Source organism: Lepisma saccharinum, chromosome 7 (assembly GCF_977018435.1).
Source record: "Lepisma saccharinum chromosome 7, izLepSacc3.1, whole genome shotgun sequence".
NCBI classification, from domain to species: domain Eukaryota; kingdom Metazoa; phylum Arthropoda; class Insecta; order Zygentoma; family Lepismatidae; genus Lepisma; species Lepisma saccharinum.
The window spans coordinates 33406767-33420462 of NC_139235.1; the positions used below are offsets into that span (position 1 = coordinate 33406767).

General features: G+C 42.1%; 2 protein-coding genes across 2 annotated transcripts; both read left to right on the forward strand.

Annotated features, from left to right (window-relative positions):
- Nucleotides 1-10121: 10121 nt before the first annotated feature.
- On the forward strand, nt 10122-11966 carry LOC145990417 (uncharacterized). The gene has a single exon (XM_083126111.1). The coding sequence runs from the start codon at nt 10122-10124 to the stop codon at nt 11964-11966; it is 1845 nt and encodes a 614-aa protein (XP_082982237.1).
- A 151-nt stretch (nt 11967-12117) lies between these two features.
- LOC145990418 (uncharacterized) lies at nt 12118-13308 on the forward strand. The gene has a single exon (XM_083126112.1). It carries the CDS (start codon nt 12118-12120, stop codon nt 13306-13308), a length of 1191 nt encoding a protein of 396 aa, XP_082982238.1.
- The last annotated feature ends 388 nt before the right edge of the window (nt 13309-13696 follow it).

Below are 13696 nucleotides of genomic sequence, written 5' to 3' on the forward strand. Positions count from 1 at the left end.
TTAAAATGCATAATAAATTGAGATACACTTATCACATATACATATTTTTATACACGTAATTACCTAATTAATTAACATATTAATAAATATTTCAATAAGGAAAAGAAACACTGTTGCCCTGACACGGGGGCAGGGTAACATCCTACTTGTTTCTGCTCCTTTAAGTTTACTGTACTTTGCTTTTATGCATCTTTGGATAAATAGTAACGATGAGGATTAACGATTTTTAAATGGATTCCTGACCAGGATTCAAACCTGAGACATCTGGCCAGGAAGTGAAACATAAAATGTGAATTGTTTTAAAAAATGTTTTTTGTTCATCGAACATGGACCAACGGAATACTTAAGTACTTACTACTACTGCTTCCACCACCAGAACTAATAATTCTGCTGCTACTACTACTACTACTAGTAATTATTATTATTATTATATAATTTGCTTAGGTGAGGGGAAAAATTGGTCCAAAAAGGGAAATTGTGCCCCTTGGAAAGGGAAATCCTGCCCTCATACTGTAGCAACACTGGTTATGAGCCCACCACCTCACCACTTCCTTGTCTATTTTTTCGGCCAAAGAGTTACGATGCGCCCGAGTTCCGGGTTCGAATCCAGTGTTCCTTGTGAGTGCCCTTCATCAATTTCAGCATATTTCCTCATCGTCGCGGTTAGTCAAAAATAGAAGAAAAGCGACACTAAATAACAAAAAATCAATCAATCAAATGTTATTCCTTCCTCCCGAGTATAGACCTCCATGTCACGATGAACCTAAACAGGCCCGTACCCAGGATTCTTTTGAGGGAGGGGCCTCATCCGGAATGTCATATATATATATATATATATATATATATATATATATATATATATATATATATATATATATATATTGAGAGAGGGGGCTCTCTACTTTCCACCCTGTCACTCCCTCCCAACTTTCTACCCTGGTCCCCTTATTTTTCTCCAATAAAAACATGCCCATGTTTTATAATTACGATTTTAATTACAATAAATAATAGCCTAATTTTAAAAATATGTTAAGTGTTATCGTTAAAGAACACCTTTATTGTAGGGGCCTCCCTGATGGCGCAGTGGTAGCGTCGTTCAGGTTTTAATCATTAATCAGCGTGTTTTAGTGGAACTTGCAGCACGCCAGTGAAGCTGCGTGTACAGTTGGCAACACTGCCTCAAGACAGTCTCAGTCGGCAGCAGTGGAACATTCTACGAAGACGTGCGTGTGTGTTGCGGGAACACAATCTAAGCCGCGCGTCAGGCTAAGTTTGCAGCAGGTTTTATGTATCAATCCGCGCGGGAACTGAGCACAGAATCATCCGTGCCAGTCTTGCCTCAACCGCCGAGCTGCTTACATCGCAGACACTGAGAAAATCCACAGTATTGCCAACCGCACAACACATCAAAACCCGCATGCATGTCAAGCGGAATATATTTGTGTTTCTTTTTGTCTCCTGAAACATAACATTTTAGAAGTACTTTCGGCGCATAAATTATTTAAAAAAATGTGTCATTACTTCATATAAATGCGAAATATCTTCGAAACATGAGAGTATTTTTCCCAGGGGGGCAAACAAGTCACACTTCCCCCAAAAGAGTGTAGTTCCCTAATAACATTGCTTAAATTTGAATTTATTGTGTTAATGCAATAATTAACACATATTATTGTGGCTAAAATGAAATTATATGTGTGAAATACATAATTTTTGGTTGACTTTCATTTTACAGGGAGGGAACGGCCCCCTTGCCCCCCCTTCCGGACGCCCATGAGCATGTGTGTATATTTCGAGCACGCAAAAATAAAAATAAAGAAAGATATAAGTAAACAACGACAGGCCCTCTTGAATTTAATGACAAATTATTGTTTTTGGTTTATAAAAAAATACGTTTATGAAAACCTTTGTTACTGTAAGACACACGCACTTCCAAGTTATACCAGAAAAAAAAGTATGATTTGTTATTGTGGATATATACAATCAGGTGCATTGTCTGCTGCTATTATTCTGGTTACAATTTATGAATCACTTCACTAAACCAGGATTCAAATCTTGGTCTGTCCATTTCTTGCTAATCATCCATCCCTTTCCTTGCACGGAACAGTAAATATATGCGCCTTCAACAAAGACGTCATTGCCGTCAGTGGGTGAAACAATAAGCCTCCCCCTTCCCCTCTCCCTTTCTCGTCGGTTTCTTCAGCCCTGGCGGTGATTTTGCATGGTGATATATATATATTTAAAAAAATCAATATAACGCCCACGCCCCTTACAGAGTTAAAGCACGTCTGGTCCAAATAATAAACATGTTTCTTCACACGGGGATATCTTTTAATACCGGGGACATTCTTTTCTAGTCAAACAACAAACAATCGTTTCCTCTTCCTAAACTCAAACCGCAAATCATTCAACACCCGGGATACAGTTCGTGCGCCCATTGACGGCAAATCACCTCACGCCCTGTTTTACTTTGATCTTGTTTCCGTAAGGAGGATTATGCATTTTAAACAACTTGCTTGATTTGAAGAGCTTTTCCCTTCGGATGAAGCCCACAATAACACTCGCTGAACAGGAGACCTTGCTTGATTCAGCCATTCTCGCCGCTGTATAGCACGATTATTAATCACAATAAACATAGGGTTAAAATAGTGGGATGTGCAACACTGGTATCACGGATTCCACGCCCTCTGCAACGTATTCAGTCTTGCTCGATTCGCACTTGGGCTTCAGGGATTCCTCAGCTCAATACAAACTCCAGTTGGCGAATCTGCGGATCCAAGTTCGTCTGCACAGTGATTGCAACCGTATAACGGTCAAATATTGAGTGACAAGTAATTAATCTAATTGCCCGTTAGTAGGAATTAATTGCAATTGGTAATATTAATATCCGTCGCGAATACAGGTGTCTAGCGAACTGTCTTAGCCAGCACTAGCTTGCTCAACCACCGTTTTTCGCCCAGCTTCGGATTTACATGCATTCTTATGGGAATATCAAGAAAAATGCAACTTCTGAACCAATGGACCGAATTGGATGAGATTTCAACCAGCGGAAGAACACATCATGAAAGTACTGATTCCAAGATTTGAGCCTAATCAGAACAGAAATACGGGAGTTATGATCTATTAAAGATTCATCGCTGAATTGAAAGGGAGACGCTACCCTACCGAGTTGTCCTTGCTTTTCGTGACTGAATACAAAAGAGGAAGAGTTAGCCTAATCTCTGCGCGAGGGGCTGCGGCCAGAGGTTAAGGACCTGAGTGAGCATTGACCAGGATAGGAGGACAACGGTCAAAGCACCAGAAACAATAAACAAGCACCTGATCATAGAGGGTAGCGCGTCACCTCGTTCAAATCTGGAATAAAAGGGATGATTTGGAATAGCGAGACACAGTTTTGCCAAGTTTGCCTACAATCGCCACCGGAGTGTGAGCTACGCGCGACCAAGCTGCGAGCCGCAATCAGACTCGTGGTCTGGATTTGTTTTTCCTCGAGTGAGTGTTTCAGAGCCATGGAGTAGAGCAGAATAGAACCAGGGGGTCGTTCTCCCCCTCGCCGTCAACGCATCCGTGCACATACGTGTGGTTATGTGAGAATAACGCCAGACACGTCCACCTGTGTCAATCGTCCGAAACAACGTCCTAAGTAGTGAAAGTTAATAATATTTGATATCCATGTGAAACCGCGAATGGCTCATCGCGTATGTTCGTCTCATCGCCCAAGTCACGTATCTGTACTTACGAGTGACCGCGAAGAACTGACCTATTATTGCGCAAGTTGTCGTATGGAGTCGACAGTGGGCGTGTACCGTCCTGGACGTCCCTGCGAAGTGAACGAGTGAAGCCAGGATCCGATGATGCCAGATGGAGCTGCCGACTGATCCACTTTCGCCAACCAGGATAACCGCGAGGTGCAACACTGGAGTGTGGAGGCCTTCCAGAACTGTAGGACCACTTTCACCCAACCCAGGTCAGAGGCAATGCAGCGAAGGTAAGATCCAACCATGTGCGTGTGTGAGAAAGATGACGACTATCTACCGCGAATCTGCGTAAATCAAATCATTGCTTAACTTAAATCAGTGCTATGGCATCCCTAGACATCTGTTTTCCGGCGGAGTAATCAAATGTTAAAGATGAGAGTTTATGTTAACAGCAAACAATAGTTCATTGAATATATTTATACCTTCAGAAAAGATAGAAGGGGTTCGCACAAGGAACAATTATTCACTTTATACTTAAAATCCTAAACGATAAATTGTAAAAGGCGATGTAGCCAAGACATAGCAAGAGTATGGTCAAAGTAGTGAATAATCTAACCTTTGTATTTGTCATATTGTCGCAATATGCCATAGAATGAGAGAATGAATGTGAGATCGAGTGAAAGAGGGCAAGATGTAACGTGTATTTATCTGTGCTTTAATATATATGTATATTCAGAAACACCGTAGTATTATGTAACGTCATTTCAGGTATTTAAAATCATATCCTCCTAGGTTTATTCTCGGTAAACCCGACTGTTAGGCACCTATCCTGACCGTATTATATTTTATGTAATGTTTAATTCGCCCAGCAGGTGAGGCGAGCGATTCTTCGTTGTTGCGTTGCTAAGCTCAGCTCAGTTGAGTTAGTTGAGTTAATTAGTTACTTATTAAATTAGCAGCCCGTGACAAAATATGGCGCCCGAACAAGCGACGAGTAGGCAAAAAAGTAGGCAAGTAAAAAAGTTGCCCGAACATTCGACGAGTAGGCAAATAAATATGTAGGCATATAAAAAGTTGCCCGAACATTCGACGAGTAGGCAAATAAGAAAGTAGGCAAGTAAAAAAGTACGCCGAATAATCGACGAGTATGTGAATAGACAAGTAGGGGTGTAAAAAGTAGGCCCGAATAATCGACGAATTCGCAAATAGAAGAGTAGGCAAATAGGAAGCAAATAGGAATTAGGCTCGTAGAACGATGTTACAGGCAGGCTAGTAAGGAACCTGGAGGTCACGAGTATTCTAATTAGTTGCTTATCTACTCAATGTGAATTTTTATGAAGTTTGATTGTAATGGTTAACAATCAGTTATGTCTATTACCCAAGGGGATTTAATACTTGTTTATAAAGAGATAGTCTTCAGCCTACGAATGTCTACGACATGGTACCAGAATTTAACGCTAAGGGGGAACTAAGATTTTTTTGGTAAATTAAATAATTGCAACCTGTAACTGAAAATCCTGATAAGAATCTATAAAGACGTGTTCATTTAAAGTATTAATGTGTAATTTGTACGGTGATTTTAATTAACTGAATATGCAATCGATGTGTAGCTAGAACCATTCCGTGTGTTTTTTATGGTGTAATAGTGAAAATAAGTTGTTGCGACTATAGCATTTTTCCAATAGCAGAATTATTAGAGGATCTTATTATTTTATTAACAATGGGCGTTATTAACTTCGGACGATAAAGGACAAAAGGACAGGCGTTATGTCACACGGAAGCAGGTGAGGGGTGCGATCATCGGGATCTGAAACCAGAAACCAGGAAAAGAATTTTGATATCTTTTTCCTTCGGCGATAGCCAGCCACGAGAAGAAGAAGAAGAAGAAGAAGAAGGGAGAGAGGCATGCAAAGGAGCACTCGCCGCCGCCAGAGATTAAACAATACCATGGACCGCCCAGGTGTTGAGCATTCCACAGACGCAGGCGTTTCGTCAGCCGGCAACATTGATAAGGATCTAAGGAAAGATCAGTCGGTAACAGGGTTGCCAGTTCCAGAAAATATGGACGTACAGGCCATGTTCTCTCAGCTAATTAGTTATTTCCAAGCCAGAGATGAAGAAAGAGATCAGAAGAGGAAGAGAGAAGAAGAAGAAAGGCGGAAGATAGAGGCTGCCGAAAGGAGAGAGCAGGAAGAAAGGAAGGAAGAAATGGAAGAAAGAAGAAGAGAAGAGTGGGAAGAAAGATGGGACCGCCGTTTCCAATTACTGCTATCCGGAAATGACCAAATGAAGGAGAAAGTACTTCAGTCGGAGAAGGATTGCGAAAAGAGGCAACAAGAGATGAACGACAGTGTAGTCACAATGGAGACAACGTCCAGGGATGCGAACCCAACTCCTTTGCTCGTCGCAGCAGACGTGACCAACCAGCCGACCTGTCAATCAGCACCAACTTCCTTAGATCGCCAAGCAGCGCGTGACGTCATCGGCCGGAGCGGGAGCTCGCCGAGCTTGAACGCTTTCGCCCAGCAGGAGACACGCAGTGTGTCCAACCCGGAGTCCAATACTCGCGGAATCTTCTCAAAAGTCGGCATGGATGATTTTCAAACGTACAGCCCCGATCACGACGAGATTTTACCGTCAATCTTCATAAGGGACTTCAAGAGAGATTGTTTGTTCTACGATGTCGATAGCCCAGACTGCTTGAGGCTAATGCGAAAATTACCCAAGGGGAATGCAAGGATCTGGCTAGAGCAGCGGAATCCGCCATTCGAAATATTTGAAGAGTTTGAACAGGCATATGAAGTTCTTTCCAACCCTGAGAAACGGAAGCTCTATGACCGAGGACCACAGTTTTTGAGCAACGAGTGGAAAAGCACATTGCAGGACTACGGAGTGAAAGAAATGCTAACCGCCCCTTATCCCCAGCGAGGCCGGTACAGCAATCACCGCCCACAACAGCAACACTTCCGAGACGATAGGGATGGAGAAAACACGAGATGGCAACACTGCCGGGGTCAAAACAACCCGAGCCAAGATGAGAGGAATCGTGCTGTGAATGCGGTTAGAACAGTCGTGTCCCCACAGACTGGTGCTAATTTACTCGATTGGAATAGACCGTCTACTAGCCGTAACTTGGACTCACTCTCCCCGGATTACCAACCTAGACGAAGTGGACTGAGTCATGAACAGCGATCTCTGGAGCAGACAACCGATATTCAAGGCCCGACGGGAGACTAGAAGACTCCTTTGTCAGTCATGTCAAAGGAGACACTGAAGAAAATATCGCACTAGAGCCACCCCGATTGTAAAGTAAACAATAGGAAAATTAGAGATTATTTTTTTTATATTAAAAGGCAAAAAATGTAGACCTTTCTTATAATTAATGCAAGAAGTATGCAAACATATGTGTGAGAGGGAACAAATTGCAAATCAAATATTTACTTATATCTTTTTTAGCTTATTATTCAGTATTCACATTATTATGTATAAAACTACAGGGTGTATCCAAAGTTAGTAGGTATGTGGTAATATACGTTGAGATTTTGATGTTAAAATGTACTTTATATTGTATTCTTGTATAATGTATCATATTCGTTTATATTTTCATAATTATAGTACAATTGCAGAAAGTATAACTTCATTCTAATGTTGAGTTAATAGTTATACAGTCCAGGGTTCGAGTCCCTATTCAGACGCCTATGTGTGCGATCACTAACTAATATCATTAATATGTGGTATGAATTTTTTCCTGTCACTCGCAAGTTCGCTGTGAAAAAAAAATTCATAATTAAAAGGAGGGGAATGTTATAACGGTCAAATATTGAGTGACAAGTAATTAATCTAATTGCCCGTTAGTAGGAATTAATTGCAATTGGTAATATTAATATCCGTCGCGAATACAGGTGTCTAGCGAACTGTCTTAGCCAGCACTAGCTTGCTCAACCACCGTTTTTCGCCCAGCTTCGGATTTACATGCATTCTTATGGGAATATCAAGAAAAATGCAACTTCTGAACCAATGGACCGAATTGGATGAGATTTCAACCAGCGGAAGAACACATCATGAAAGTACTGATTCCAAGATTTGAGCCTAATCAGAACAGAAATACGGGAGTTATGATCTATTAAAGATTCATCGCTGAATTGAAAGGGAGACGCTACCCTACCGAGTTGTCCTTGCTTTTCGTGACTGAATACAAAAGAGGAAGAGTTAGCCTAATCTCTGCGCGAGGGGCTGCGGCCAGAGGTTAAGGACCTGAGTGAGCATTGACCAGGATAGGAGGACAACGGTCAAAGCACCAGAAACAATAAACAAGCACCTGATCATAGAGGGTAGCGCGTCACCTCGTTCAAATCTGGAATAAAAGGGATGATTTGGAATAGCGAGACACAGTTTTGCCAAGTTTGCCTACAATCGCCACCGGAGTGTGAGCTACGCGCGACCAAGCTGCGAGCCGCAATCAGACTCGTGGTCTGGATTTGTTTTTCCTCGAGTGAGTGTTTCAGAGCCATGGAGTAGAGCAGAATAGAACCAGGGGGTCGTTCTCCCCCTCGCCGTCAACGCATCCGTGCACATACGTGTGGTTATGTGAGAATAACGCCAGACACGTCCACCTGTGTCAATCGTCCGAAACAACGTCCTAAGTAGTGAAAGTTAATAATATTTGATATCCATGTGAAACCGCGAATGGTTCATCGCGTATGTTCGTCTCATCGCCCAAGTCACGTATCTGTACTTACGAGTGACCGCGAAGAACTGACCTATTATTGCGCAAGTTGTCGTATGGAGTCGACAGTGGGCGTGTACCGTCCTGGACGTCCCTGCGAAGTGAACGAGTGAAGCCAGGATCCGATGATGCCAGATGGAGCTGCCGACTGATCCACTTTCGCCAACCAGGATAACCGCGAGGTGCAACACTGGAGTGTGGAGGCCTTCCAGAACTGTAGGACCACTTTCACCCAACCCAGGTCAGAGGGAATGCAGCGAAGATAAGATCCAACCATGTGCGTGTGTGAGAAAGATGACGACTATCTACCGCGAATCTGCGTAAATCAAATCATTGCTTAACTTAAATCAGTGCTATGGCATCCCTAGACATCTGTTTTCCGGCGGAGTAATCAAATGTTAAAGATGAGAGTTTATGTTAACAGCAAACAATAGTTCATTGAATATATTTATACCTTCAGAAAAGATAGAAGGGGTTCGCACAAGGAACAATTATTCACTTTATACTTAAAATCCTAAACGATAAATTGTAAAAGGCGATGTAGCCAAGACATAGCAAGAGTATGGTCAAAGTAGTAAATAATCTAACCTTTGTATTTGTCATATTGTCGCAATATGCCATAGAATGAGAGAATGAATGTGAGATCGAGTGAAAGAGGGCAAGATGTAATGTGTATTTATCTGTGCTTTAATATATATGTATATTCAGAAACACCGTAGTATTATGTAACGTCATTTCAGGTATTTAAAATCATATCCTCCTAGGTTTATTCTCGGTAAACCCGACTGTTAGGCACTTATCCTGACCGTATTATATTTCATGTAATGTTTAATTCGCCCAGCAGGTGAGGCGAGCGATTCTTCGTTGTTGCGTTGCTAAGCTCAGCTCAGTTGAGTTAGTTGAGTTAATTAGTTACTTATTAAATTAGCAGCCCGTGACAACCGATCAAGTCCACACCTGCTAATGGATGTATTATTTTGTCTGTATTTTACAAATTAAATAACTGTTTTCTTGCAAGTATGCAGTTGTGTCGGAATAGAACCCGTCTCAGTGGAACTATATTCTTGCGCGCACGTTTGGATCTACATATGCGAAAACCTGCTGCAAGGTTAACCTGACGCTTGGCTTAGGTGTACTTGTTAGTTTGTGTATGTAATCATGTGTATTCTTCAAATATAGCATTTACAAGACATAACGTCTACTGCATTCTTACAAAAATCAGTATGGTGAAACAGTTACGGCAATAGCAAACATTTATGGTCCTCCGGGCCGGATGCCATTGTGGACGTTATCAAGTGCGTAGTTTGTGATGTGAAAAACAGTCTTTGCAGTACAGTTATGTGCGTGTCGCTTCAAGAACACACTCGGTACATTCGGTTAGTGTATTACACACAGTGAACAGCAGCATTATTGTGTATTACATACATTGAACATAGCAGCATACGTATATTTCTCAGTACGGGAACTGAGAAAGTTACATGAACATTTCGGGCGTGGCACATTTCGCGCGCAGTTCATTTCGTCGCGGCCAGCAATTCTTCTCGTGTTGCAGCCACTATCAACAACGGAGCTCCGAGCAGCCTTGTTGACGTCTGGAGTCAGGAGCAGCAATCAGCTGTACAAAGGTCAGTCATTTCTGCTAACGCAACACCCACACAAGCTCAATTCCTTCCCTCTTGTTTCTTTCCCTTCCTTTTACGATGAATCAAGAAGCACGGAAGAAATTAACACGACAGCGCGGAGTTGTAAAGGGGCAACTTACACGTTTGTTAGAATTCATTCAGAACTTTGAGGAAACTCAAAATATTGAGGAGGTGAAATGCCGTGCTCCGTATTTATCAGATGTTTGGGCAAAATTCAATGAAGTGCAAACACAGCTGGAACTCCAAGACGACGAGTCAGAAGAACATGAAACTTTCCGCATTGAAGTTGAAGAGTTGTACTTTCTAATAAAGGTTCAAATGCAAAACATAATTTCTAAACATGCTGCAATCAATAATCGGGGTCAAGAATCAGCTGATCAGAAATTTACAAATAAAGACAACCAGCTCAAGCTACCTTCGATTTCTCTTCCTACTTTTGATGGTAGTTACGACAAATGGTTAGGGTTTTCGGATACATTTGTAGCCTTGGTGCACAATAATGACACCTTATCTGCAATTCAGAAATTCCATTATTTGAAATCAGCCGTTAAGGGTCAGGCACTACGCTTAATCCAGAATTTGCCAATCACTGAAGGCAACTACACAATAGCTTGGGAACAGCTAGTTCAGCGCTATGAACACAAGAAGCTCATAGCGGCAACACACATAAAGGAACTCTTGCACATTCACTCAGTTAGTAGGGAAAATGCGTCAGATTTGCGTCACTTCGCAAATACCATTACTAGCAATCTTTCGGCATTAAAGGCAATAGAGTTGTCGCAACCTTTAGAGGATGTAGTATTATTGCAGCACTTCGTATCTCAATTAGACATGCAAACAAGACGTGATTGGGAATTAACTCACACTGAGCAAGACTTCCCACCACTCTCAGAATTCTTTACGTTTCTCGAGCATAAATGTCAAGCTCTAGAAACTATCAAACCGAAAATCAGCCACACACCAAGGGATAATAAATTCAATGAGGCAAGGACCAAACAAAACAAAACTACACAGCAGTCACATTCATATTTGGCTTCTTCATCAAATGCATGTTTGTATTGTAAACAACAGCCTTCTCATTTTCTGTATGCATGCCCAGGTTTTCTCAGTGCAAATGTACATCAAAGGAGACAGTGTGTGCGTGAAAACAAGTTGTGTTGGAACTGTTTGAAGCCACATCGAAGCAAGGACTGTAAATCAGGCAATTGCAGAGCATGTTCACAGAAGCACAACACTTTGCTGCACGATGATCAACGGAAGCTCGGTCCCGTTCGAAGGGAAATACAGAACAGACACACCGACACCCAAGGCTCAGTGGCGGAGAGTGAGACTCACAATCGGGAGAATACGCAATCATCATACTGCAGTTTCAAGACCAGACACACATCGCATGTTCTACTTTCAACTGCTTTGGTACAAGTGAAGGATAAGGACGGAAGATTGGTCACATGTCGTGCCTTACTAGATAATGGAAGTCAATCAAACATCGTAACGGAGGAAACCGTACAAAGACTGCATCTCAAGAAACAAAGGGCGTACATTCCAATTCATGGGATAAATAACTCAACGTCGGAAACTCGCTTCAGTGTGAATGTGAACATTTCATCGCTCGCGAATGACTTCTCGACTACAATCTCTTGTTCAGTTCTGCCAAAAATCACTGGAGATATGCCTGCAGAGCACATAAATTACGATACATGGAATATTCCAACGGATATCGCACTGGCAGACCCCACATTCAACAAGCCTGGCAAGATAGACATTCTTTTGGGCGCAGGGCTTTTCTACTCCATACTGAAGCCAGAACGTCTAAGTAGAGAAGGCAATTACCCTGTTCTACATGCCTCATCATCCAGTATTCAAGCCAGACAGCAGCACAACGAAGACCAGAGTTGTCTATGATGCCAGCGCCAAAACTACATCTGGAAACTCACTTAACGACATTTTACTAGCAGGTCCAATTCTGCAACAAGATCTGTACTCCATCATTCTACGATTTCGCACACACAGCATAGCATTCACGGCAGACACGGAGAAAATGTTCCGCCAAATTATGGTGCATGAAGACGACTTACCATTGCAGAGAATATTCTGGAGATACTCATCAGACAGCCCAGTAGACACTTATGAACTTTCAGCGGTGACTTATGGCACAAAACCAGCTTCATTCCTCTCAACAGCATATACACAAATGCTAGCCGAACAGCAACAACACGTGTATCCGAATGCAGCAAGAGCTGTAAGGGAAGATATGTACATGGGTGATTGTTTATCAGGCAGCGACAGTGTAGAGGATGCACTGAAATTACAACAAGAATTAATCCATCTTCTACGAAGTGGCGGTTTCAATCTTCGAAAATGGTGTTCTAACCATCCCGCACTTTTAGAGGCAGTACCTCATAGCCACAGAGAAGTGCAGTTACCACTTCAGTTAGATAAGGATAAAGGTGTCAAAACTCTTGGTCTACTCTGGGATCCAGGCACAGACAAATTCTTAATCGCCAACAAGGCAGCATCAACATCTGCCCACGCAGCAGAAATAAGCAAAAGAAGAGTAACGTCAATAATCGCTTCAATATTCGATCCTCTTGGATTGGTCAGTCCTTCAGTCATCAGTTTCAAGGCATTTCTACAACAGTTGTGGTTTCAACGCATCGATTGGGACGAGAGCTTACCACCGACGTTATTGCAGCAGTGGTTGCAGTTGTATAGAAACCTACCACGCATCAATGATATACGAGTCGGTAGATTCATCTTGATTGAAGGAAAAATCAATGACATACAGCTTCATGGGTTCTGCGATGCCAGTACAAAGGCTTACGGTGCAGCAATCTACGTTAGGTCAACAAACAGAAGTGGTGATGTTGCAGTTAAGCTTCTTTGCGCCAAATCAAGAGTGGCTCCAGTAAAACAGGTTACACTTCCACGTCTGGAACTATGTGGAGCAGTTTTACTTGCCAAATTAATGAAGAACGTATTAGCGGTGCTCAATCTTGCAACCAGTCAAGTATATTTTTGGACAGATTCGAAGATAGTCCTAGCATGGCTGTCATCGCCACCAAACAAGTGGAAAACTTTTATCGCCAACCGGGTGGCACAAGTTCAAGATTCAACAAGTCCTTCACGATGGAGACACGTGTCATCACATGACAATCCATCCTGCGGACCTTGTATCTCGAGGTGTAGAACCGGCCACATTGCAAGACAATACACTGTGGTGGAATGGATCCACATTCTTGAGTGAAGAATCTTCATCATGGCCAAATTCTTCGTCACACACAGAGAAAGAAAGAAGAAGTTACATAAGAAAGGAAGGGGGTCACATCACTAGTTATTCAAGTTCCATCGACGACCTTCATCTACAAATTTTCGTCATTATCGAAACTGGTTAGAATCATTGCCTATTGCCAGCGTTTCATTCACAACACAAAGAATCGTGAAGACAAGAAAACAGGGCAGCTAACAGCAAACGATTTAAGACTCAGCCTGGCAGCAATAATCAAGGCAACACAACAAGATGTTTTCAGAGAAGCATTCGAGGAGCTTCAAGGCAATAAACAAGTGGCAAGGGATAGTCCATTAAGAAGTCTCTATCCATTTATAGACGAAAACAACATGCTTAGAGTAGGTGG

Excerpts from the sequence above, each read along its gene's own strand:
- LOC145990417 (XM_083126111.1), top strand. The coding sequence starts at position 10,122 with ATGAATCAAGAAGCACGGAAGAAATTAACACGACAGCGCGGAGTTGTA.
- LOC145990418 (XM_083126112.1), top strand. The coding sequence starts at position 12,118 with ATGGTGCATGAAGACGACTTACCATTGCAGAGAATATTCTGGAGATAC.